This window comes from Lithobates pipiens, unplaced genomic scaffold (genome assembly GCF_037356315.1).
Source record: "Lithobates pipiens isolate NorthernLeopardFrog02 unplaced genomic scaffold, aLitPip1_a1.2 Scaffold_8, whole genome shotgun sequence".
NCBI lineage: Eukaryota > Metazoa > Chordata > Amphibia > Anura > Ranidae > Lithobates > Lithobates pipiens.
In genome coordinates, this window is record NW_027507903.1 from 378,127,936 (window position 1) to 378,155,319 (window position 27,384).

The 27,384-nt window shown below is 43.7% G+C and overlaps 1 protein-coding gene across 4 annotated transcripts in view; it reads right to left on the reverse strand.

The window, feature by feature from the left end:
* The window catches only part of LOC143964080 (A disintegrin and metalloproteinase with thrombospondin motifs 2-like), a 1,751,863-nt gene that overhangs the window by 796,404 nt on the left and 928,075 nt on the right, over positions 1-27,384 (reverse strand). For all 4 annotated transcript variants that reach the window (XM_077473787.1, XM_077473788.1, XM_077473790.1 and 1 more), the window contains exon 12: positions 13,088-13,263. In XM_077473787.1, the coding sequence (XP_077329913.1) occupies positions 13,088-13,263 (176 nt within the window). The remainder of the gene's footprint in view (positions 1-13,087; positions 13,264-27,384) is intronic.

The following is a 27,384-nucleotide window of genomic DNA, read 5'->3' on the forward strand; positions in this document are numbered from 1 at the left end:
TGTGAGTGTGGCTATAGCGCGCCGTATGGAGGGGGGTTGCTGTGGAGACGAGGCATGCGCAGTGGCCGGCGGGGATTCCCTGTGCGGCGTGTGTGTCATTCGATTACGTAGGATAAAGGAGGGAGGGTAGTTATGGAAACGGGGCATGCGCAGTAACGGCGGATCAATAGGTGCGAGTGTGACTATAGGAACAGAGACAGGGGAAGGTCCGTCCATGCGGAGCATGCACGGTAGCGGCAAGGGGGACAAAAGAAGGGAAACAATATCGTAGTCATGACAACTATTGGGTATTAAAAGAGATTAGATGGTATTGATGGGGAAAATAGAGGAATTGAAAAAGATGACATTTAGAGGGAAAACAGAGCAAGAATAAACAAGGAATGGATGGGCAAAGGGTTATGTGTATATGTGTATAAGTAAAAAAGACAAATGAAAAATAGAAAATAATAAATAAATAATAAAAATAAGTAAATTAAATATATTATATGAAAAAAATATATAATAATAAAGAAAGAATAAAAAAATGATATAATAAAAAAAATAATAAAAATGGGGGGGGGGGGGGGGTAGGTAAAGGAGGAAAGTAGAGCGATACGATGTTTGGGGTGAAGAGGCACCTGTGAGACCGTGTGTATGTGAGAAGGGAGATCAGTACAATAGACCTCATAAATGTACAAATCACCATATTAATGTAGACATATGCATACGGAGATCTAAATTCATACACGTTGAACAAGGAAAAAGTGGGATTGGGGGCTTGCACAAATGGGGGAATCATACAGGTATAAAAATATATAACTATATAAAAAATATATAAAAAAAGATGAGTATAAATAAATAAATACAGTGGGATTGGGGGCTTACACACATGGGGGTCATACAGGTATAAAAATATATAACTATATAAAAATAAAAGATGAGTATAAATAAATAAATAAATACATGTCTTTCATAAGAGAATGTTGATTTCAGTTCCCTCGTTCAGCCCCCCAGGGGCTAGGGTGTCTAATTTATAAATCCAGTAATTTTTCTCTTTCGCATAAACGTTTATAACGTTTGGCGATTGGAAATGTTGAGGGAATAGATTCTATCACCCAGACACGTAAACTTGTAATAGATCGCTCATGGTATTCTTTGAAGTGTCTGGGGACACTATGTTTATCCTTTCCTTTCTCAATTAGATTGCGATGTTCGCCAAATCTTTTCCGAAGTGCACGTATAGTGCGGCCTACATATAGTAGGCCGCAGGGACAAGTAAGGCAATATATTACATACTCAAAACCACAATTAAAGAATTCGGAGATGGGGTATTGTTTCCCCTTATGAAAAAAAAAAAATGTTGTTTGTGGTTGACATGGGCACAGGTGAGGCATAGCGGTTTTTTACATTGGTACATGCCTTTAATATCAAAGAAAGTAGTAAGGGTATTAGCTGGGGGACTGGACTTTTTGATTTTGCTGGGTGCTATTTGTGATTTGATGATTTTGGCACGTCTGTAGGTAATGACCGGTCTGTCGCTTAGACTGTGTTTGAGATGGGGTTTGATGATCTTTTCCATTGTCTTGAACCTGTTGTGGGATTTAGTGACAAATCTTGTCGACTGAACGGTGTTGGTGTTACGAGTATTGGTAGAAAGTGATACACGAGGACATGTCTCGGGGGTAAAACTATCTAGATAATATGAATAGGCGTCATTGACAGTCTGGTCGGGGTAACCTTTGTCTTTAATTTTTTTTATCAGAGTTTGACTATGGGAGATATAATCTTGTTTTAATGTACAGTTCTGTTTGAGACGACAGAATTGACTTTTTGGGATATTTTTTAGCTATCTTGGGTGGTAGCAACTGTCAAAATGTAGGTAAGGGTTTCCAGAGGTAGGTTTCATGTAGTTTTGGGCACAGATAGTGTTACTTTTATGGAACAGTTCCAAATCCAGGAATGCCAAAGTATCACCATCTGTGACAGAAGTGAAGGATAAACCCATGCCATTGTTATTACAATGGTGAACAAAGGGTGGGATTAGGCCTTCAGGGCCGTCCCAGATGATGACTATGTCATCTATATACCGACCGTAGAAGATTATGTTTGCAGAAAAGGGGTTATTGGTGTGTAATAATTCCGTTAAAACCAGTGATGGTAAAGCAGGATGGAGAATCGGACCTTGAGACAGAAGGTCTTCTTGTAACAGCAGTCACCAGGGGGCATCTGCCACCAGGCGCACTAGGTCCGTGTACCAGGGATGCTGGGGCCAATCTGGGGCAATTAGTATTACTGGATTCCCTTCGGCCTCCACTCTGCGGAGCAAACGTGGCAACAGTTTCAGTGGAGGAAAGGCATAGATCAGCTGGTACTGATTCCACTAGCCACCAGCACGTCTGACGTGTCTGCTCAAGGATCTTTTGTCCTGGACACAAATCTCGGTAGCTTCTGATTGAGACAGGAGGCCAGAAGATCCACGTCTGGTGTGCTCCATCGCAGGCACAGTAGTCTGAATACCTCCGAATGCAACGCCCATTCTCCATTGTCCATTTCAGAGGTAGGAACGACTTCCGGGACCGAAGTGCCAGGGACCTAAGCCACCAGAGCAGGGAATCCCTGACTAATTGGCTCACCTGAATCTGCCAATCCAGGGACAATGGAGATTTGTCCCATTTTGTCAAAATCTCCTTCTGCAGGACTCTGGTGTGAAACTGGGTGTACGGTACTGCCTCGAAGGAGGCCACCAAGAGTTTCAGGACTCGCATGCAGAAGCGTATCGACGACCACCTGAGAGTCTGCAGCTTGTCTGGGAGGGAAACACTCTCGCTTCCATGGAGTCCAGCAGTAAGCCTAGGTACTCCAAACACAGAGTCGGCACAATCACCACTGACTTTTTTTAGGTTCAACAGCCACCCAAATTCCTGCAGGGTCTGCATGGTGATTGCCACATCCTCCTCTGAGGCGGAAGATGCTCTTAGCAGGAGATTATCTAGGTGACCCACGATCGCAATCCCGCGTTGCCGCGGCAATGCCAAAACAGGAGCCAATACCTTGGTAAAGACTCGGGGGGGCGATGCCAAACCAAAGGGGAGAACCACAAACTGGTAGTGGGCTTCCCCAACTGCAAATCGCAGAAACCTCTGATGCCGAGGTCATATGGGTATGTGCAGGTACGCGTCCTGGATGTCCAAAGACGCCAGGGAGTCCCCTTGATTGAGTGCAGTGACTACTGAGCGAACTGATTCCATTCTAAACCTCTGTACTTTTACAAAGTAATTGAGGGCTTTCAGGTCCAAGATTGGATGTACCCCTTCCTTTTTGGGGACTACGAACAGGTTTGAGTAGAACCCCTGGAAACGTTCCGATTCCGGAACAGGTACTATCACCCCACGACTCAGCAGATCCCTTACCACCCCCAATAGGGCCTCCCGGGTGAGCCGGGAATACGAGTATGCTGTAGGGGAAGAATCTGTTTTATGGCTAAGAGAGGAACTCTATCTTGTAGTCTGAGGAAATCAGATTGCAGACCCATTGGTCGGACAGCTGAGAGGCTCACCGGGCTGCAAACCCCCCGACGGTGACCCCCACCCGTGTTGCGGGCGGGGGCAAACCTTCATGCGGTAGCACTTTTGCTCACAGACTTGTTAGCCTTGAGGTTCCAGGGACGCTTTGGTCCTTCAAAGGTCATCCTGTCGGGCTGGAGAAGCTTGGCCAAAGCTGTTTGTGAGCGGAAACTGAGGGCCCTTGCATACGGAGTGGCTCCTTAGCCTTCCTGGCCTGTGGGGGAGTGTACTCTTACCCCCTGTGGCATTTTTTATAATGTCATCCAATGAGGCTCCAAAGAGCCAGTCGCCAAGGAAGGGAAGATCCGTCACGGCTTTCTTAGATACCTTTTCAGCAGACCAGCATTTTAGCCAAATCAGGCGCCTCAGCACCACTGCTGACACTGAAGCCCTTGACAACAGACACTCTGTCGAGGGCCGCATCACAAATGTGCTTAAGGCCTTGCACTAATTGGTCTGCTAGTTCCACGCAGACAGGAGAAGCCTGTTGCTCTCCCAATTCGCAGTGCAAAAGTTTTGCCCACTCAGTGAGTTTCTGCTACACAAATGTGGATGCCAGTACTGGTCGCATAGTTGACCCCACAACCGTAAACAAGGCACAAGCCACTGCCTCGGCCTTCCCATCCGTGGGATCCTTAAAAGCAGGAGTCCTCTCTACCGGGATCGTGGTTACTTTGTTTAACCTGGATACTGGGGGGTCCACAACCGGAGGAGCCAACCACTTTTTGAGAAGGATCTCCTTAAAGGGGTAACGCATCACTATGTATTTGGGGACCAAAAAGGTCCTTTGCGGCCGACCCCTTGTAAATTAACTTATTGAACTAAGTCAGATACAGAAACACCTTCAGAGTATCATGCACAGCTGTGATAAGTGCTCCAACAAGCGCTTTGTCGCACACAGACTCGGACGGGGACTCATCTTCAATGTCCATTTGGTCCTGATCAGCATCATCTGAAACGACAGAACAGGGGTCACCAGCCTCAGCAGGGCCTGAGTCTGTGTCAGATCTTTCCCCGGAGGACGGGGGGCAGGGGCCTTTTGTACCACCTTTGCGCCCACACACCGCCTCCATCTTAGCAACAAATGAATTGAGGACCGTCGACAAAGCGTCCAGAGGCACTGCACCGTCTGCAGGCGAACCAGTTGCAATTGCCTGGATTTCGGGGGAAGAAACACCAGTTTCTGAAGCCATGCTGATCCTACCCTGTCTGTCACCTGTTGGGGACTTAGGACAGTGATGATTCCACCCTCCTAACTGTTGCTGGCTGAGGGGTTCTTTCCCGCAGGACTCACCACCCTGACTGGTTCTGTGCCGTCCAGCTAATAGTGCCTGTGTCAGCTCCCAGATCACGTTGTGCAGAGCTGCTCAGAATGGCGCTGAAACTGACAAAAAATGTGTTCAGGCTTCAAGAAAATGGCCGCAGAGCGTCCAGTATAAAGGACATAATCACAGGGAAAATGGCCGCCAAACTACAGGAAAATGGCCACAGAGCATGCTGCTCCTTGGTCACACCAAAAATGTCACTGTATACCATGAGGGGCAGTGAAAAACAAGCAGAGAAATGGTGGTGAAACAACGCTACAGCGATCAACACACAGTGCCTCCAGACACCTCCAGGGGGAGACCTACACATATCCAGGGCACAGCCAGCCAGCACAGCCCCTCCAGGTGAGAGCCCCCCTGAAGAGCCCCTGTCTATGGCACACACATCACTCAGCAGCCCATGCAGCTGCCCCCACAGGGAAGGGGGAGGGAAGATAGGGACAGGGAGAGAAGAGAGGGAGGTGAGGGACCCCCAAATCGAGCTCCCAGGGAATGCCCAGCTGCTCAGCCCCACCAAGGAAGGGAGAGCTGTACTTACCAGTCCTGAAGAGCTGGGAGACATTCCATCACAGGCCCACTCTCCAATCATTACGGGGTGACTGCTGGCCCGGCACACTGTGACGCAGACATCAGTAGCCCAGTCATGTGTGTCCCAGAGCATTTACGCTCACTGACCGCCCCTGGAGCTGAGGCATGTCGTGGCCGACCCAGCATGGAGCTCTGGTCTGCACACGCTCGCTGGCCAGGCTGGGGAGACTACAAAGATAAGAGTATCCAGCCTGTCACCCAGCCGGCTGTTGATAGCAGATCACAGGATCTTTAATCTTGCGCAAAAAGCAAACCTTCTGCAGAAAAAAAAAACACGGACCGATGGGCCTGCAGGGTTCCTAGGTCCTTCTCTTTCACTAGGCAGTAAAAAAAACTGAAGCTGCAATGCAGGCTGTGGGGTTGTTACCTAAGGGACCACCCCTTGGGTGGAACTAGTAAGTTCTAGTTTTATTATTACATGTTAACATGTTATGCCTAGTCCTTTCCTGAAGGTGGCGTAACAACCCAATGGTCTAAGAGAGGAGCTGTGTCAGTCAGTGAATGTAAGAGAAATATTACTTTAATCTGTAAGCGCAGTGGTGGGAATTCAAGAGGGGTGGATTTTTGCTTGGTTACCATTGGTTTTTCAATAATAACTAACTAAAATATCTAGTTAACAATCATTTTCGGACAATAACAATTTAAAAAAAATACTATACCTGGCTCCAGTTGGGCTCCTCAACTTCTTCCAGGATGGAAGGCCCAGGTTGGTCCTCGGAAATCTTCAGCTGGGGTTGAGGGAAGGGTGGATGGAAGTGTAGAAAGTGATTCCCTGCCTTCATTCTGGTCTTCCAGAAACTACATCCTGTTTTAGTACCACTGACTGGGTACATACACATCCTCTGCTGCTGCTCCTGATCTCATGGACACCTGGACCTTATTAAGCTTCTTCTTATATGTGCTTCTCAAGCTACCAATTTTCTTCTCCACTCGATGTCTGCGTCAGAGACCGCCGTCTTCACAAATTCCAGCAGTTTCTCCAGCGATGCCTTCCTAGCTGGTTTATTGTGATATAAGGAGTTTTTAACCTCCCACAAATTTTGAATATCCCTGTCTTTGTCGATGAATTGGCCCATGAATTTAGGGTCTTTGAATTGTTTCATATTTTCTGAAAGACAAAACACAAGACCAAAACACTAATAGGTTAAAATCTCCTAATCTTATTCCCCGATATAGGCCTCAATCTAGAATCAGTATAGGTCACTGATGTCCCAAGTTAAAATGTTACCTCCGTTAGAACGTACGTCCTCCTTGCTCCACACACAGAACGTACGTACGACACATGCGTGTTAACTTTATATACACTGCACATGCGTGAAACTCCACCCGTGACGCCCGCCCCGACATTCTTTCAAGAATATTCCCCGCCCCTTATCTTTTGTGGTAGTGGGAGAGGAACATGGTGGAGACACAGCAGGTGCATAATAGCAGTAACGAGGAGGAAAGCCCGGAGCAAGAAACGTAATGATCCCGGAGGAGATTTAAGGCGTCAAATATGTCCTTTGGTGAGATGGTGGACATCGTGAAGAGGGCCGACTATGATGGGAAGTATGGATAATACCTAAACCCAAATGTGAGAAAGGCCAAGATCATGACTAAAGTTGTGAAGAGTCTGCGCCGGAATTTTGGGGTAGGACAATCCAAGGAGCAATTGAGGAAACGTTAGTCAGACCTGAATTAAAGGGGGCAGGATCAGTACAGAAGGATCAAGAGAGTTCTTCTAAAAAGTAAGTAGTTGTCGTGTGGCCCTGTTATTATTATTACCTGCATGCTGCTCCATGTGCTTTTCATTACTGTTGTACAGTTTAAAATGGCTACTTTCACGTTCGTGGGCACAGTCATAGGAAACATTGTTCATTTGACAACTGAACACAATGTTTTTGGCAGATACAGGGTTTGGTCAATGGTCATACATTTGGTCATGCTAATTTATATTAAAAGAAGTTTAGGATATTGTTGTCTAGCTGTGTTTGAAACTAGAATGAATTGCAAATTTGATTAAGTTTAATGTAAGGAGAGGACACTCAGCAGCAGTTTACACATCTGGATTCAAGGATGTCCCACACAGGTGTTCCAGTGGATACTTGGAGTGTTTACAGGTGTGCAACTTGTCCAAAATAGGTAAGTATTCGAGCTTTGTTAAAGGAAAAAAAATAATGTCTTCAGCTTGGAACTCTGCCAAAACAGACAATTGTACCCCACTTCCAAGCAATGTTTCATATTCCTATTTCTGGCCTCAAATATCTGTGTGCTAAGTATACCTTTTGTTTAATTCCCATAGGGGAGAAAAGACTTGGGATGTTGCAGGACACCAGGGACCCTCCACCCCTGAAAAAACGGGAGCAGAGGACACAACAACCTCAGGATGTGGAGGAAGGAGAGGTGGAAGAAGTGGTTGAATTTGTCAGCACAACAGGTCAGTGTCTGACACCACAGATTCAGATAATAGATGGATGCCTGCATATTTATAATATGTTGTGTTTTTTTATTTTATTTTAGGTGATGTGCATGTTGTGGAAGAACAATCTCCTCATTCCACCACTGAAAGAACACAGATAATAATCCAGGACATAATGGTGTATTGGTCGGGATTTAGACATCATAAAGGAAAAAAAAAACAAAAAAACAGGGAGATTGAACAAAGAATGAAGAACATGATTAATGTATTAGGGAGAATCTAAATCCAAAAACAAGTACAGCTTTTTTTAAGAAAATGTAACTAAACTTTTAATACAGTTTTAAAGCCAAGTTTGGAAGATGCACACAGTGTCTAAACATGTGCTATCTGCCATCAGGGGATTTCAATGTACATGTTTTGTGGGTGCAACCCCTTCCTCCCAACTCTAGTAGGTGAGAGGAAGTGGTTGCACCCCCAAAACACATCCATTGATCCCCCATGATGGGAGTTAGCACACGTTGACATCAGGCATGGGATCAGGAGGGAAATCCCCAGTTTGACTCCCAATTTGTGTGCATCTTCTAAATTTGGCTTTTACAGTGGTGACATCACCCTATGTGATGAAGGCAAGTTTAAAACAATGTTGGCACTATATTGTCTGATATCACCTTCATTTTTTCAATGTTGAACTTTGTAAGTTCCAGAGTTGTTTATGTTATGTTTGCAAACATGCCTGTTTATGTACTTAAAAAAAAAATCAAGGTAAAACTTCAAAAAAAATAAGTGTGTTTTTTTTTTTACCCCAAAATGTTTTAGAACACACATGTGCACAGAGTAAAAGGCTTTCTAGTCAACAATGTTTGGCTTCTTCTTTCAATGCTCAATACCACTTTTTGTATTAAGTTGGTGTTTACAGTGACAATGGGTGATATTTAAATAATGGAAAAACCACTTGGCACTACAAGTGCACTAGGAGAACCTAGGAGATAGCTAAAAAAAACACAAGCAGTAAATCAAAATCAAGATTTTATCATATCAATTTTTTTTTTATTTGAAAAATATTTAAAAATTTGCTGGCATAGCAATGGCCCCCCTACCCATAAAATAATCAACATATTTTTGACGCACGTCATGGACTCTTTGGAAGGTCAAGCCAGGATGGCCAGCTTCCAGGGCCATCAGGGTTGTTTCATTAAGTGCGGCCTCAGGCCCAACTGAGGCAACGTAATTAGCAGCACGATAATACAATGTGGTTAAGTTTGTACTCGCCATATTTATTGCCGTTACAAATAGGCAGAACCAGCTGGCCATTATTCTAGGTATTCTCCACGACTCTTCTGGCTCTGGCCAGCCAATAATTAAAAACCCTCTTCTCCGGGGTGAGGGTCCTCTGGGAGAATGGCCTCATCATGTGATCACCCAGACCAAATGCTTCACCAGTGATACAATAAATGGGAGTCCTTCGGAGTCCTTTGACGTTCTCTTCCACAGGTGGGAATCCCAAGCCGTCACTCTGGAGACATCAGTAGGACTTGGTCTGGGCAAAAACTCCACCATCCAGCATCTGCCCATTCTTCCCCACATCTTCATATAAAAACTCATATGTCACAGACACCACCACCATTAACACAATACTATGAAACCCCTTATAGTTAAAATAGTATATGACCCCAGGTGGGGTGGTGGGATAATGTGGACGTGTTTCCCGTCGACTGCCCCTCCACAGTTAGGAAAGTCCTACTGCTGGACAAAATGGAAGGCCACAGTTTGCCATTTCTGTGGCACTGAAGGAAACTGTGGAGTCAAAAAAGAAACAAAACAAATTGTACTTTTGCACATAAGATTGAAAGCAGACAAACATAAACATTCTTGACCAACATCAGTATAACATTTATTTTAAGGCGTATTTAAAGACAAAAATATAAGGTCCACTTATCAGATTGCTCACCTCCTCTGATGGCCCATTAGAAACATTTTTTTTTTGGGGGGGGGGGGGGTCTAAATGAGTTTGGGAGCCAAAAAAAGCCTCTGGCACTCTGCATGAATTTAAGGACAACAATAACATTTGTACACATTTAGATGTTTAGGGTAAAGCACTACAATGGAGTTGACAAAATACATGGTTAAGTGTTTAGGCCGTAGGTGTGCATAAGCCAGAATAGTATGCTGGGGAGGTTAGTGGAGGCAAAAAAGGAGCATTAAAAGATTGCCGCATGCATGAGGACAAAGGGGACATTCACAGCATATTCCAATCATGGTAATTAGGGAATGATGAAAGAAATACAATACATGAGCAAACATTAAATACATATAATGTGATGTTAAAGGAGAAAACGTATCATAATATAGTCCTTCTGCAGGACCTGAATGATGGCAGAACAAGTATCTGCAATAATGATCCCCAGAGACTGGAGGAGATGCCTGTCGAGAACTTGATGTCCTACAGACTTTTCCCTGTTGCCAAGTACTGCAACATGGCGACTAGCCTCTGCTCGGGAGTGATGGCTTGCCGCATGCAGGTGTCCTGCTTTGTAATATAAAGGGTCAGCAAAGCCAACAGACGGTAAAAAACAGGGTCCGTCATCCAGAGAAAATTCCTGATATCATCAGGGTTATTCTCCTGGATCACACGCAGAAAAGGCATATGAGAGAATTGGTCACGCTGGAGCAACCAATTCTTGGTCCATGAACTCCTCCTCGCCCTGTTTATGGGGGAATGAAAGTAAGAACCCTAACACCAAGAAAGAACCCTAACACCAAGGGTTCAAGAACACATTGAGAAACACATACAAACTGACTACACGCACTGAAAACCAGATACAAACCCACAAGCACAAACTGAACAGCAGTAAAACCATCTGAAAAGCACGAGTCTGAAAAGCGCAAATTGTCTCTCACCAAGTTTCTACTAACACAAGATAAACACGAGATTAGCAGAACGAGACCAAAGGATGGCGCACTGGCTATTGAACTTCCTCTTTATAGTCCTGTCGTACGTGTTGTATGTCACCGCGTTCTTGACGGTCGGAATTTGGTTTGACCGCATGTATGCAAGACAAGCTTGAGCGGAATCCCATCGGAAAAACCATCATAGCTTTTTCCGACCAAAATTCGATCATGTGTACGCGGCATTAGGGTTGTATGAATAAAGCTTTTGTTGGCTATTTTGCTGCTGATGGTTCGCTTTGGACAGGTAGATATGAAGCATGAAGTGATTTTTGAGCCTACACCTGCATAGTCCCCAGACCAGAGGAAATAGTCGAGTTTGGAGAGGTGACGCCTTCCTATCTATCTGTGGAAATACAGTCAGGCCCATAAATATGGACACAATTCTAATCTTTTTGGCTCTATACACCACTATAATGGATTTGAAATGAAACAAACAATATGTCCTTTAACTGCAGACTTTCAGCTTTACTTTGAGGGCATTTACATCCAAATCAGGTGAACGGTGTAGGAATTACAACAGTTTGTATATGTGCCTCCCACTTTTTAAGGGACCAATTTACAACGGGCAGATAAAAGGTCCAGAGTTCATTTCAAGTGTGCTATTTGCATGTGGAATCTGTTGCTGTCAACTCTCAATATGAGATCCAAAGAGCCGTCACTATCAGTGAAGCAAGCCATCATTAGGCTGAAAAAACAAAACAAACCCATCAGAGAGATAGCAAAAACATTAGATGTGGCCAAATCAACCATTTGGAACATCCTTAAAAAGAAAGAACGCAGCTCACCTCAGCAACACCAAAAGACCTGGAAGACCACAGAAAACAACTGTGGTGGATGACCGAAAACAATTTTTCCTGGTGCAGAAAACACATTTCACAACAGCTGGTTGTGGTACCAGGAGGTAGGTGTATGTGTGTCAACATCAACAATCGAGAGAAGACTTCACCAGAGTGAATACAGAGGGTTCACTACAAGATGTAAACCATTGGTGAGCCTCAAAAACAGGAAGGCCAGATTAGCGTTTGCCAAACATCTAAAAAAGCCTTCACAGTTCTGGAACAACATCCTATGAACAGATGAGACCAAGATCAACTTGTACCAGAGTGATGGGAAGAGAAGAGTACGGAGAAGGAAAGGGACTGCTCATGATCCAAAGTATACCACCTCATCAGTAAAGCATGGTGGTGGTAGTGTCATGGCGTGGGCATGTATGACTGCCAATGGAACTGGTTCTCTTGTATTTATTGTATTGATGATGTGACTGCTGACAAAAGCATCAGGATGAATTCTGAAGTGTTTTGGGCAATATTATCTGCTCATATTCAGCAAATTGCTTCAGAACTCATTGGACGGCGCTTCACAATGCAGATGGACAATGACCCGACGCATAATGCAAAAGCAACCAAAGAGTTTTTTTAAAGGGAAAGGAGTGGAATGTTATGCAATGGCCAAGTCAATCCGATTGAGCATGCATTTCACTTGCTGAAGACAAAACTGAAGGGAAAATGCCCTAAGAACAAGCAGGGACTTAAGACAGTTGCAGTAGAGGCCTGGCAGAGCATCATCAGCGATGAAACTCAGCATCTGGTGATGTCTATGCGTTCCAGAGTTCAGGCTGTAATTGACTGCACAGGATTTGCAACCAAGTATTAAAAAGTTAAAGTTTGATGGATGATTGTTAATCTGTCCCATTACTTTTGGTACCTTAAAGTGGGAGGCACATATATAAACTGTTGTAATTCCTACACCGTTCACCTGATTTGGTTGTAAACACCCTCAAATTAAAGCTGAAAGTCTGCAGTTAAAGCATATCTTGTTTGTATAATTTAAAATCTATTGTGGTGGTGTATAGAGCCAAAAAGATTAGAATTGTGTTGATGTCCCAATATTTATGGACTTGACTGTATGTTAAATTAAAAATGTTTTACTTTTACATCAGTGTGAAGTGGGGATCTTAGAAAGTGAATGGGTCAGTGTTTGGATATATTAAGACTCAAGACATTTTCTATAACAAAAAAAAAAAAAAAAGAAAGATGACATTAAAGCCCATCTCCATTTTTTACACTAACCCCCCCCCCCCCCCCCCCCGCAAATTTACAGTATAACAATATATACACACATAGTAAGTATATGTACACACACAGTTTATACACAGATTTTGAATTAAATTAAGGATGAAATTATACATTTTCGCATGTAGTAAATGTAATGGAATAAGAGTTCATTTGTACACACAATAATGATGGTACAGCTCTTGTTATCACATTTAAAAATCTAAAGCTTACCATCGGGATGCTCATATGGAATCCAGTGATGTTTAGCATTTTGGTATTCAAAGAATGGATCCCATTGCTTACACTGTTCTTCTCTGAAATCCTCAAAATCTTTGTCACAATTTTCAGTGTTGCAAAGCTCTAGCTGATAGCTTGGACCTACACATGAACGACCTCCATTAGCTGGGCTAAATGCAAAACAGTATAATTATTAGTTTGGTTGTGTTAATTTTGGGTGACTAAAGAATTTCAGCTTTCATCACTAATGGTATGTTAAAGATCGCTATATATATATACACACATATACTGTATTATATACATACACACTCTCTCTCTCTCTCTCTCTATATATATACATATATATATATATATATATATATATATATATATATATATATATAGCAGGGGAAATAATTATTGAACATGTCACCATTTTTCCAGGTAAATCTATTTCTAAAGGTGATATTAACATATCGTTGATAACGACCCATGCAATCCATGCATCCAAAGAACCCAAAACAAATACAGTAAGTTCAGAAATAAAGTTATGTGCATAAAAATGGAATGACACAGGGAAAAAGTATTGAACACGCTGCTGAAATGTATTTGTTGGTAATGCCAGCTTCAAGATGCCTCATGTATGGAGAAACTAGTGGGATGCATTGCTCAGGTGTGATTTTGGCCCATTCTTACACACGAACAATCTTCAAATCTTGAAGGTTCCATGGAACTCTTGTATGAACTCTGCTCTTTAGTTCTTTCCATACATTTTCTATTGAATTCAAGTCAGGTGATTGGGTGGACCATTCTAGCAGGTTTATTTTCTTTATTTGAAACCAATTGAGAATTCCCTTGGCTTTGTATTTGGGATCACTGTCTTGCTAAAAAAGGTCCACCCTCATTTCATCTTCATCATCCTGGTAGATGGCAGCAGGTTTTTATCAGTCAGGAATGTCTTGGTACATATACATACTGTGTATCTATGTGTATATATATATATATATATATATATATATATATATATATATATAAAATATAGTCCAATCTGCAGCACCTCAATTGTTTATTTAATTTCCAGTATCCATATAGTATGTACAACAGTTTTGGATCTCAGCTGACCCTTCATTAGGTACAAACAAAATCACAAATGAGCATTGACATCCTGTTGACCCAAACACAAGTTACAGTTGACACACCTTTCATCAGTGAGATTACTTAATGACATGTGTAACACCTGTTACCAGTAGATACATTATTATGCTGGGACAAGCCCATTCACAAAACCCTACAAATAAAACAAACATTTTACAATGTTACTAATCAAACTCACAAAAACAAATATTATATTCCTTATTGACTGGTTCCCAACCAGGTTGGCTCCCCTGGGCGAGCCGTCGTAGCTGTATGTCGGCCAGTTTAAGGGGTATAGAGGACATGTCAATGAGGAGCTGATGTGATGTCTGCTGGGCACCCGCAACTCCTCCTGACAGAGCCAGAATGGGGATGTGTGTGTGTAAACACACACACATCCCCGCTCTGGCAGGGGAGAGGAGACAGATTGTGTGTTCCTAGTATATAGGAACAAAGATCGGTCTCCTCTCCCAGGCAGTCCCATCTCCCCTACAGCTAGAACACACTGAGGGAACACATTTAACCCCTAGTGTTAACCCCTTCTCTGCCAATGACATTTATGCAGTAATCAGTGGCTATTTTTAGCTCGGATCACTGTATAAATGTCAATGGTCCCAAAAAAGTGTCAAAAGTGTCCAAATCTGTAAATAAAAATAACACAAATGTCATAAATATATCCCCTATTTTGTAGACATGGTAACTTTTGCACAAACCAATCAATATACACTTATTGCAATTTTTTATTTTTTTTGCAAAAATATGTAGAATATATATATATATATATGCCTAAACAGAGGAAGAACTTTGTCTTTACTTTTTATTTTGGGATATCTATTATAGCAAAAAGTAAAAAATATATATATTTTTTTTAAATTGTCTGCCTTTTTTTGTTTATAGCGCAGGAAAGTGATGCCTTCCTATGCAACCTAGGCCTGCCACCTCTCCCAGATGAGGATCCCGTGCCGCTCCCTGCTACTCCAAAACTGTTGTCAGCCCTGAGTCACATCTGGACCCCAGCACAGCAGAAGTCAAACTTCACACCACAGAGGCGCCCTGCTTCTAGATTCCCAACCGGAGCAACTTTCAACAATGCTACTGCCTTGATCGCTACCTTCACTTGGCCCTCCTATACATGGGCATCCACAGGTAGGGGCAAGGGGGGTCAAGTGCCCCCCCCCGGCCGAGCTGGTGCTACCTATAGACAAGTGTGCACCACCAGTCGGGGGCACCGCGCTGTATGTCCCAGGGATGGGAGTCACATACACAACATGGATTGTCAGGGAGTGTTGGTGTTTGCAGCCCCTGAGCTGTGGGGAGGCAGCCAGAGGCAGGGAATACAAAGCTCTCCCTTAGCTTGCTTGTTACCTTTCACCTGCTGTCTGGAAAGCTTCTGCTAATGCTCAGCCTGACCAGATCACTGATGATTTCTCTCCCCCCCTCTTCTTCACCTCGGCTGGGACTGTCGGCTGTGGGTGCTCTGCCTGGACATGTGTGAGAGGTGCAGTGCTCCCTTCTAGATGGGGACCCAAAAACACCCACCGAATGTCTGCAGTCTCTGACCGTGATAATGACAGTCGAAAAGGGGCGGAGCATGGGTGACCTTAAAATGATGCGCCCCTCCCCCCCTGAAAAAAGTTCTGCGGACGCCCATGCTCCTATAGTTTTTGTTTATGGATGGCCAATAACCCCTGAGAGGGTTTACTCCCCCCCCCCCCCCCATGGCCTGATAGTTTCTCAAGTTATCCTGGTTTACAAATTTGTTTTTGGAAAACAGTAGGGTACCCCCGTCCTCATTTTTGGATGTCTTCATGCTCCCTTTCCTAGCCCTAGGCTTAGGCCTGGGTTCCCTGGAGGCATCTGACCTCCCAGGTTTTTGTCTGGATGACGTTAAGACTTTTTTCTTCCTTTTTGTTTTTTTTCCTTTTGTCCTTTTATTTTTTTCTCAGGTCTTTTTCTCTGACCAGAGGTTGCTGCTCCTCATAGACCTAATATGTTTATGTTACAATGCTGCTTCTGTCCTACTTGTTGTATGTTACCCTATAACCATTATGTTACCCTGGCACCATGGAATCTCTCACCCAATGTCTATAGTGCAATATATCAAATGCTTTTTCAACAGGTTAAGATGTCATGGCACTAAAGTTCCTTACGGATAGAAAACGGAAGTACTCTGGACAGCCGCACTCCAGATCGAATAAAGTAAACTGTGCCTTTATTTTCTCAAACGAAAAACCTCACATCACACAAATCACAGCAGCAGAGGGAAAAATACAGAACAAAAATCTGACACGTTTCATGCTAAAATTAGCAAAATAAAGGCACAGTTTACTTTATTCGATCCGGAGTGTGGCTATCCAAAGTTCTTCCATTTTCTATCCATTTGGTTTGTGCAATCAGCCTGCACCTGGGACTCCTACTTGTCTGGAGGAGAAGCAAACAGTTCTCTGGTGGATCGGCTTGGAACTGTGGATCCCTTTTTCCTTTGTCAATTTTCTGGATCTTTTTACTAAAGTTCCTTACATGTAATGTTAAAGTTTTAAACTCTATTCAAACAAGATGGCTGGCTTTGAATGAGTTTAAAGCTTCTCTAGAGCAGATGTGATTTTATTTCAGAAGACCCACTTCCTCCCTGGGGGATCCCTTAAATTCGCCAGCAAGAGTTTCCCAACATCCTTCCTGGCTTCAGACCCCTTTGGGAAAGCAGGAGTGGCTAACCTAATTAATCATTCATGCCCCTTACACATTAAATTTTCTTACCTGGACCCCGAGGGCAGATTTATTGTCTTGGATTGCTCACTCCTCACCCAATCTCTTATGACTGTAAATATTTATGCCCCTAATTCTGGTCAGGTTAGGTTCATCTCCGCCATATTTCATTTTCTGGACAAGTTTTCTCAACCCTTTATGGTTATTGGTGGAGATTTTGTGACTATGTCTCCCAGCAAAGATAGACATTTACTGTTCCCCTCCACAGCATCAACCAAATCTGACAACCTTTCCAAATCCTTCCGTAAACTTATCAGAGCTAGAAACCTTTTAGATATCTGGAGGATCAAACATTCTCACTCATAAACAATACACGTTTTATTCACACCTCCACAAGCTTTATTCCAGATTGGACCATTTCTTTATAACCTCACCCCTTCTAACATCCATGGTCTCCTCTGAAATCAACCCCATAACCTGGTCAGATCATTCCTCTGTATTTCTTAACATTGCCCTAACCTCTGCCTCCCCCAGAATTTGTCACTGGCAACTCAATGAGACCTTACTCTGTATCCCAGAAACTAAGACCCATCTCTCTATCGGCTTGACTGAGTACTTCCAACTTAACACAAACACGGTCTCGGAGCCCTCCACCCTGTGGGAAGCACACAAGGCTGTCTTGCGGGGATATTGCATTGCTACAGGTTCACGTTTAAAGAAAGACGCAGAATTTCAACACTCATCTATACTGTCCAAACTCCGCAGGGCTGAAAAATTCTTGCTGTCTTCCCTCACTGTGGCCAGGCTCCGAACCGTGGTTTCCTTGCGAAATCAACTTAAATCACTAAAAATGAGCAAGATCCATAAATCCCTTTTATGGTCCAAACAAAAATGTTATGAATACTCAGACAAGCCCCACAGAATACTGGTGAATAAGTTGAAACCCCGTCCCTCCCATTCCTCCCCAGATTTCCTCAGACAAGCAGATGGGACCCCTACCTTTTGTCCCCTCACTAGGTCCAAAGTCTGGAGACTTCTATTGACAATTGTACAATTGCCTGCAAACAGATCCTAACTACAACTTTATGCAAGAGAGATTTAACTCTTTTTTTAATTTTCTACAACTACCCCAACTTTCTCCCGAACACCTCTTGTCTCTGAATGCTGCTGTCACCCCCCCCCCCCCCCCCAAAAGAATTAGCTGATGTTGTTAAACATCTCCCTACCCAATAATCCCCTGGCCCAGATGGCTTGTCATATTGCTATTATAAAACCTTTCTACCAATTTTAAGCCCACACTTGATATCACTATATGATTCCCTATTTGAAGGTACCACACCCCATTCTCACTTCCTCCATGCCCATATTTCCGCAATCCCCAATCACATTGCTTAACTCTGACTACAAGATATTTACAAAGATTCTAGCTATCCCTCTTAATACCCGGACTCAAACATAAAGACCAAGTAGACTTCTTGACAGCCAGACACGCCGGTGACAACACAAGATGTACCATAGACCTTATAGACTTATTGTATAAAACATTCCGCCCAGGCCTGATACTGAGTCTTGACACACAAAAAGCCTTTGACCAGCTTAGCTGGCCTTTTATGTCTGCTATACTCTCCAATTAAGGTTTTGGAGGCCCCTTTATTTCAACACTGCATACTCTATACTCCTGACCTTCCTCCCAAGTCCAGCTATCTTCTTACCTATCATTGTCCTTTTCCTTGAGTAATGGAACCAGGCATGGATGTCTGCTATGCTCCTTGCTCTTCATTCTCTGCCTGGAACCCTTACTTGCAGCCATACACACCCATTCTAATATAAGGAGTTCTGGGGCGTGGCTTGGCGCCGTGAGAAGATGGACGCCTGAATCAGAGCTCCCGGTCCCCGAGGTCCAGCGATCTATAGCCTGGCAGGTATCTTACGCTACAGAATGGGAAGCACAAAGCCGAAAGCGCCGCCGCTCCGTTCCGGATCTCCGCAGGATGCTGACAACCCGCCTACCCAGCACATTCCGGACATCTTCCGCTCAAGATCCCGAGGTGCGTCCCAGGAAGCGCAGGCCGCAGCACATGAGGCCTCCTCACAAGGCAGAGTGATGCCTCGCTCTAGGAGCCGCAGTCCCCAACACCCCCCCCTCTGCCTCTGAAGCACAGCAAACCCTCAGCCTTGCGGATCTCCGGGCTGTTGCCGCTGACATAAAATCAGCTATGTCAGCGGCCATTTCAGAGTTACGGGAGGACTTCCATAGCATGGCCATTAGAATGGAGGAGGTGGAGGAGACACAGGCCCGCCAGGACGCGGCCCTGTGTCATGTGCAGCAACTGACGGAATCTCATGCCGTACATCTGCGCGACATGAACCGTCATTTAGAGGACCTCGACAACCGAGGGAGGAGATGGAACCTGAGAGTGAGAGGTCTATCGGAAGCCATAGACGCCTCACAATTAGTACGGGAAATTACCGCCATTTTTAACGGCCTACTGGACCATCCCCCTGACACAATAATCCAGATGGAAAGGGTCCACAGAGCTTTACGCCCTAGAGGCAGAGAAACCGACCCCCCTAGAGATGTCATCTGCTGTCTCTCTGACTTCATCATCAAGGAAGAAATTATGCGTAAAGCCAGATCTACTGAAAGACTTATACACCTAGGCTCAGAAATCAGGATCTTCCAGGATTTATCTGCTATCACGCTGCAAAGACGGAGGGAGCTGAAGCCCCTGCTAGATGTCTTGAAAGCCAGAGCGATCCCTTACAGATGGAAATTCCCTTTCTGCCTGTCGGCCACTATCAACGGTCATATATTCCACCTTAAAGTCCCTGAAGACATGGAACATTTCTGCAGCTCTCTTCATATCCCACTGGTAGAGGTACCAGACTGGTACAGTGACTTCCGCATTTCCCCGCTGCACAGAGAGGAATCAATGGATGGAGTTGCTGAAGCAGGAAATTTCAGTATGAGTCGTCACAGGAGACAACATCACCCTGCCTCTCCGTCGAGACCAGCGAGTATGCCGAGAAATTCGAGCCCCACTGCATCGCCAGTCCATAGACGGCAAAGAAGAGCCTAAAGAGAAACAGACTGCATCTCCAAATCACTTCTTGATATGTTCCAGATAAGTACTGTCCCTACACCATTGTCTCTTGACCTGTCTCTTCCTTCCTTTGCATTACTCTGCTTTTTTTATCTGACAACACCTGAATGGTTATTTCCCCCCTCACTCCCACCTTTTGGAGAAACCCGATGGATGTTGGAGCTACTTTCCACAACTTTTCCTGGTTGATATTGTCGTGACTCTATATAGCCCCAAGCCATATTGAACCCTTGGCCGTTTTACTACTTAACTATTCCCTGAGAGATATTCACTGTCAGCCTAAACAGGACGGTGTAATTCCTGATCAGATTTTCAAACTTTGACCTCCATGACTAGTCAGTCGTTTGGTTTCTCCCACAATGTTCTCGTTAGGTTTATCTTGTTCCTCTATCTCCCGAAATTCATGCAATGCAATGCTTATCTGAACTCCAGTTCACACTTAGAAGTTTTTATGTGATGCAGCACTACTTACGGCTCTCGGGAGAGGTCATGGCTCATTCTGACGATGGATACCATGACTCTCGCTGAGAGACAACCCTGCTACGCTCTGATGCAGACCACAATGTGAATGTTGGCACTCTTATACGCCTTTTTACCAGTGAGTTGGATACTGTCTGACTCTATTATGTGTATTTTTTAGTTTCTAGAATGTTCTTTGTTCTTTTAATAAGGTCGCTTGTGTTCCGCCTGCCTCTATTACCCTAGTACTCGTCATACTACTGAAATGAGCATATCCTAGTATGGTTCATTTTTAATGTACTGGTTCTACATGCCGTTTTTCCCAACCTTTCATGCGATGGCGTACTTCCATCCTGTAATTAAATTGATATGTCCGCTCTCCATGACCATCTGTATCGAGCTCAGGAGAACACAACCGACCTTTTTCCTTAATAGGATTAGGAAAAATTCTCTGTTACCCAGGGAATGGTTCAAAGGCTCATATTTAATGTTACGTGAGCTTTATTCCAATGATTCGTTCACTCCTATACAGCATTACCTGTGGTTGTAACAGTGTTCCTGTTATGATTGTTTTGTTGCTCTATTGAAGACTCAACTCCTCAATATAGTAACAATACAGTTTTTTTTTTTACTCCCTTCTGTTGAGCTGTTTTCGCTTTTATTGGGTAGGGCTCTATACTTTATAAGTTTGATTTCAGTATGTCCTCCCCTCACTAGTCCATCCTCTTCGTATACATATCCACATCTCCAGACAAGACTTCCTTTGCAAATAATATCTCGCTCCTTCCCTTCCCATTCCCCACTTACATTAGAATATAACCTACCATGACCATCTGCTCCTTTGACCTTATGGGACCTCAGACTCGTCACTTATAAGTAACTCTCTCTTCTCCGACTGCCAATCACTCCCACACTCAGAGATCTCGACTGAGATTCTCTTGACATTTTACTGGATTACACATTCGGTACTATCCAATAGTAGTTGCCGACTCCAGTGACTACCCCCTTTCCCTCCAGGAGTATTCTTCACATTTCTGACCGGATACTCGAGGGATAAAACCACACTTTTCCCTCGTCCTTCCTTTCCGTTCGTTTTTCCCGACCCCTCCAGGCCTCTTCCCCCCCCCCCCCCCCCCCCATTACTCCCCTCCTCTGTTCTCCTTACCTCAACATCCAGAACTGCACCGCTTACATTGCTCAATCTACAACTGACACGCGCCAGACACATCTAACTGCCTAACTCTCCTGGGACTATAGCTAGTTACTCAAAATGACATCCTCCAAAACTGTACCTGTGCCTACCACCTTAAAACTAATTTCTTTGAACGCTAAGGGACTGAATATCCCAGAAAAAAGATCTAAAATTTTGAACAGCCTAAAAGGGTCTCGCGCAGATGTGATTTTCCTGCAGGAAACTCACTTCAAGTCCCAGGCCGTACCAAAACTCTCCAATTACTTCTACCTGACCTGTTATCATGCGACCTCACCCGACTCCAAGACAAAAGGGGTGTCTATATTATTTTCTAAACATGTCCCTATACAAATTACGGACTCACTGATTGACACCCAAGGGAGATTCCTTTTTCTGAAGGGTACCTGGCAGAATAAACCCATAACATTTGCCAATATATACAGCCCTAACTCAGGTCAAGTTACCTTTTTCAGAGAAACCACTGCCCTACTTACCACGTTTCAATCTGGAATGGTTTTATTGGGCGGAGATTTTAATGTCCCATTGGAACCTCTCCTTGACACTTCGACGGGAACTTCCCACCTGCCATACAGAGCTCTCCGACAGATAAGATTGTCTCTGCAATCCCTCATGCTGCACGACACATGGCGTACCCTGAACCCCACTGGGAAAGACTTTACCTTTTTTTCAACCCCTCATAACCGTTATTCCAGGTTCGATTACATCTTCCTTACTCAAGCTGACCTCCCCCTTCTATCTTCATCCAAAATTGAGCCCATGATCCTATCTGATCATCACCCAGTTTCTATCACACTAACGTTACCAAAAACACAGGAACGCACACAAGTATGGTCAATGGATTCTCAAATCTTAACGAACTCATTATATGTGACTGAAGTACACCAATGCCTTACTGAATATTTCACACACAATGATACTCCTGACACATCTCGCATGACGCAATGGGCTGCCCACAAGTGTGTTGTGAGAGGCAAACTTATCTCCATTTCGGCAAAGATTGCGAAAGACAAAAAAGCTTTCCTTTCCAATCTCTATACCAAACTCAAAAAATTGGAATCTGTCCATAAACACACCCTAGCCTCTCACACTCTTTTAGAATTGCAGGAGATTCGATCGTCCATACAGACAGAATTAAACAAAAGAGTGGAAAAAAGGTTTCTTCTAACCAAAAGACAATTCTATGAATTTGGCAATAAGAGTGGTCGGCTACTAGCTAGAGCCTTGCAATCACACAAATCCAGGTTGAACGTGCATTGCTTACACTCCCCATCAGGATCAAAAATCACTGCTAATAAAGAAATAGCGACAGAATTTAAAAATTTCTACTCTAAATTATATAATTTACACAGTGACACTGAGTCGCTTAAGTCCCGCGCGAAACGCTCTCAATTAATTCACCAATTTTTGGAACAATTTTGCCCCAAATTACACAATGCAGACCTAGCAGACAGTCTAGAGGGACCTATCACTCAACAAGAATGGGATTTAGTACTTAAGCAAATTAAAGTAGGCAAATGTCCCGGACCGGACGGGCTCCCAATGGCTTACTATAAGACATTCTCGGACATTTTGAAAGACCCCTTCGTGAAAGCGTTCAACTCTCTGACTACCCACGACCACATCTCCCCTGAAATGCTTGAAGCCCACATTGTGGTAATACCTAAAGGAGATAAAGACCCCACACAAACGGCCAATTACAGACCAATCTCTCTACTTAACGTGGACATCAAAATTTTCTCTAAAATCCTGGCTAATAGGTTATTAACTATTATCCCCAATATTATCTCACTGGATCAAGTTGGCTTTGTTCCGGGCAGGGAAGCCCGGGACAACACCATAAAAGCCATTAATATTCATCATCTCATTAACACATCCAAACAAAAAAGTTTCTTCTTGTCCCTTGACGCGGAGAAGGCGTTCGACAGGGTGGCTTGGGACTATATGCAGGCTGTCTTAAGACACATTGGCTTGGGGCCTCAGTTGCTCAACTTTATTCAGTCCTTATATCGCAATCCGTCGGCTAAGATTAGAGTCAACCGCACCCTGTCGAACGCCTTCTCCATCCGGAACGGAACCCGACAAGGCTGCCCTCTATCCCCTATTTTATTTATACTGACCCTAGAACCTCTGCTAAACAGTATTAAACAAAATCCTGATATCACAGGTGTACTTACAGGAACTAAAACTAGCAAATTAGCCACGTACGCGGATGATATATTACTATTCCTCTCTGACCCGCATACCTCGCTCCCGGTCCTCTTAAAAACATTTCGCCACTTTGCACTGCTCTCTAACTTCAAAATTAACTTTGACAAATCGTATGCACTAAATATCTCCCTTGATTCAGATTCGGTAGCCCAATGCAAAGCGAACTTTCCTTTCCATTGGAATGATAATGAAATTACATATTTAGGTATCAGAATTCCAAGTGATTTATCTAAACTCTACCAAATCAATTACCCGACCATCCTCAAAAAACTTAAGGAGGATTTCAAACGTTGGAACAAACTTCCCGTATCCTGGTTTGGCAGAGCTGCCATTATAAAAATGAATGTCCTACCTCGCATTCTATATGTGCTTCAAGCCATCCCGATTCGTCTCCCCTCAGCTTTCTTTAAGGAGTATAAGTCTATATGCGTCAATTTTTTGTGGGAATCGCACAGACCCAGAGTTAAATATGCTCAACTCATCCTCCCTAAACAACTAGGGGGGATTGGTTTGCCTGACCTATTTAATTATTACCTAGCCACACACCTGACCAGAATTGTGGATTGGAACATACATGCTCGCTGTAAAGACTGGGTATACTTAGAGGCCTCCTTCACCAAATCCCCTATAAGCTCCCTCCCATGGCTGAAGCATATCCATTACAAGACAGGAACAATTTCACACCCACTTATTGCACCGACGCTACACTGTTTTTGCACTGCATGCTCGAAAAACTCAATCTCTTCTGTACCTGGACCACTCACGCCCCTGAAATTGAACCCAGACTTCCCCCCGGGAATGCATGAAAACTTTCTTCAAAAACACTGGTCAGATGACCGAATCTTTTTGCACCACTTTTACTCCAATCAAAAAGCATTGACAGCTGCTCAACTAGCAATGTTACATGGTAAACCCCCCATTTCAAGCTGGTCTTTCCAACAAATCACACATTTTTTAAAATCCACTGCCAAAATCAAAAATTGCTCCAGACAGTTGACGCCTTTTGAATCTCTATGTACGTCCTCCAATCCCCAATCCCATTTAATATCCCAAACCCACTCTCTTCTCTTCCATGACCAAAATCCAAAAACTCTTAAAGTCTGTGATACTTGGGAAAAGGAGTTGGGGGTTAGTTTGACGCAGGAGGATTGGGTAAACATATTTCTCCACATTCACAAGGGATCTCTTAATGTCTTTACCCAGGAAAATGGATATAAACTTTTTACGCGATGGTACAGAACCCCAGTCCTTTTACATAAATGGAATCCTAGTTCTCTTGATACATGCTGGCGATGTCAAATGACCCAGGGCACCTTGCTTCATATCTGGTGGGACTGTCCCCGCATTCAACCCTTCTGGAAGAAGGTTCACAAATTAATACACGACATCTCATCATATGACTTACCTTTCACCCCTGCACAATTTTTGTTGCACCACACTAACATAGGTAATACATCTTACCGTAAGTCCCTTCTTATTCACTTAATAAATGCTGCGAAGCATTGTATTCCCAGACATTGGAAATCCCAGGATTGCCCATCCATCAAAGAATGGACGCTGAGAGTCCAGGCGATAGCAGAGATGGAAGAACTGATAAATATCTCCAAGGATACCCCGCACAAATTCACTCAGAATTGGGCCTGCTGGAAAGAATTTGAGTCTACACAGGCCTACAAAGACATTCTTTTAAACCCTGACTGATCCTTGACGACATCCCCCCTTAATTGATAATTGATAGGTGATGGAACCACACTGCTATTTACTGATACAGTCTTACATTCAGAATGTATTTACTGTAACCAAATGCGGCAAACTTGCTTATTGTATGTTCAACAATAGGCCGCTCCTGATGTTGTCTTTGTCTAATACCTCCTTTGCCCATACTGCATACTTTTGTTATTGTTGTTTTAAGAGAGTTCCGATGCACTAATCAAGTGATATTTAATGGTGCATTTATGGATCCCCTCCCTGTTCCCCCCCAGCCTTCCTCAGACCCCTTACCCCCCCTCCTTCCCCCTCTCTATTTCACTCCTACGACTTACCTGATTCAATTCCCTCCTCCCTCTCCCCGCACCCGCTCTAGACATTAGGGTACTTCATAAAATAGCCTGACATTCCATGGTTCGTACTTATAACCAACGGGCTGAATATGCACAGTAAGATCAGACCATACAAAGATTGTGCGTAAGCTTGCCCAGACCTTCATTATTTAAGGCCAGTAGGATTTTCATTGGTTCTAATGACCTCATTACGAACTTGGCTTGGCTACTCACCCCTTACCCTTCTTCTCAGTAGGATTTCGTAAGAAAGTTTTTATGCTTTTTGCAACCCTGTTAGGAAATTGTCCCTCCACAAGGGTCAAGCATTTCTTTTTCCTAAATAATGCTATTTAATGTATTTGTAACTGTTCAAGTCAACATGATCTAAACACGAATTGTTCCTCTTACGGTCAATGGTGCATGGTTATACACTAGAATTGTACCGTTGGTTTTTCTGCAATGTTGGCAAAATACTTGTTCATGTATGTACACTACCCTGTTTATTACAATAAAATAAAAATAAAAATAAAAAAAGGAGTTCTTTTGCTCCAAAGGGAATATAAACTATCAATATTCGCTGACAATGCCCTGCTGACCCTGGCCAGACCCCCAACATCCCTCCCGAACCTTATAGCTTTGTTAAGAGAATTTAGCTTTATCTCAGGATATAAAATTAATACTAGTAAAGCGGAAGCTCTACCAATACATATTCCACCCTCTGATCTTGCCACTCTCAAACAAAACTACTCCTACCACTGGTGCCCAAACTCCCTTAAATATCTGGGGATAAATCTAACCTCCTCCTACTATATTCTTTATCAGGCTAACTACCCCCCACTCTTGCATTGACCGGCTCTTGCGACAGTGGGATGCTTATCCCATCTCTCTCTTGGGCTGTAACAATGTTCTGAAGATGTCTATTTTACCAAGACTTCTATACCGGTTTGAAACCCTACCAATTCCTATCCCTATGTCCCAACTCAAAGCCACTCAGAGAACATTTCTCAACTTTATTTGGCATCACAAAGCCCACCGGATAGCTAATTCAGTAATGCTAGCTCCTAGAGACAGAGGAGGGATGGGAGCCCCTGATCTTATTAAATATTACTTTGCCACCCATCTTAAACCGGTCATCACCTGCTCCTCTAGAATGACATCCAGCATTTGGTCGGAGATTGAAATGAATGTCACTAGACCGGTCCACCCTGGCTCTATGATCTGGGGAAACTTAGAGACCTCCATGAGCCAACTTAGGAGTCTGTGTCTACACCCAATGTTGTTCACCCTGTCAATATGCAAAAGTTGCTCCCATCAGTTCTCTCTCTCCCCTCCATGCCCACCCCTACTAAATGTGTTGTTTAACCCTGACATTCCAGATAGCCTTTCTACACCCAAACGCTCCCATGGACATAGGCCAGAATCTTTCAGCTTCAAAACCTAGCACATCCA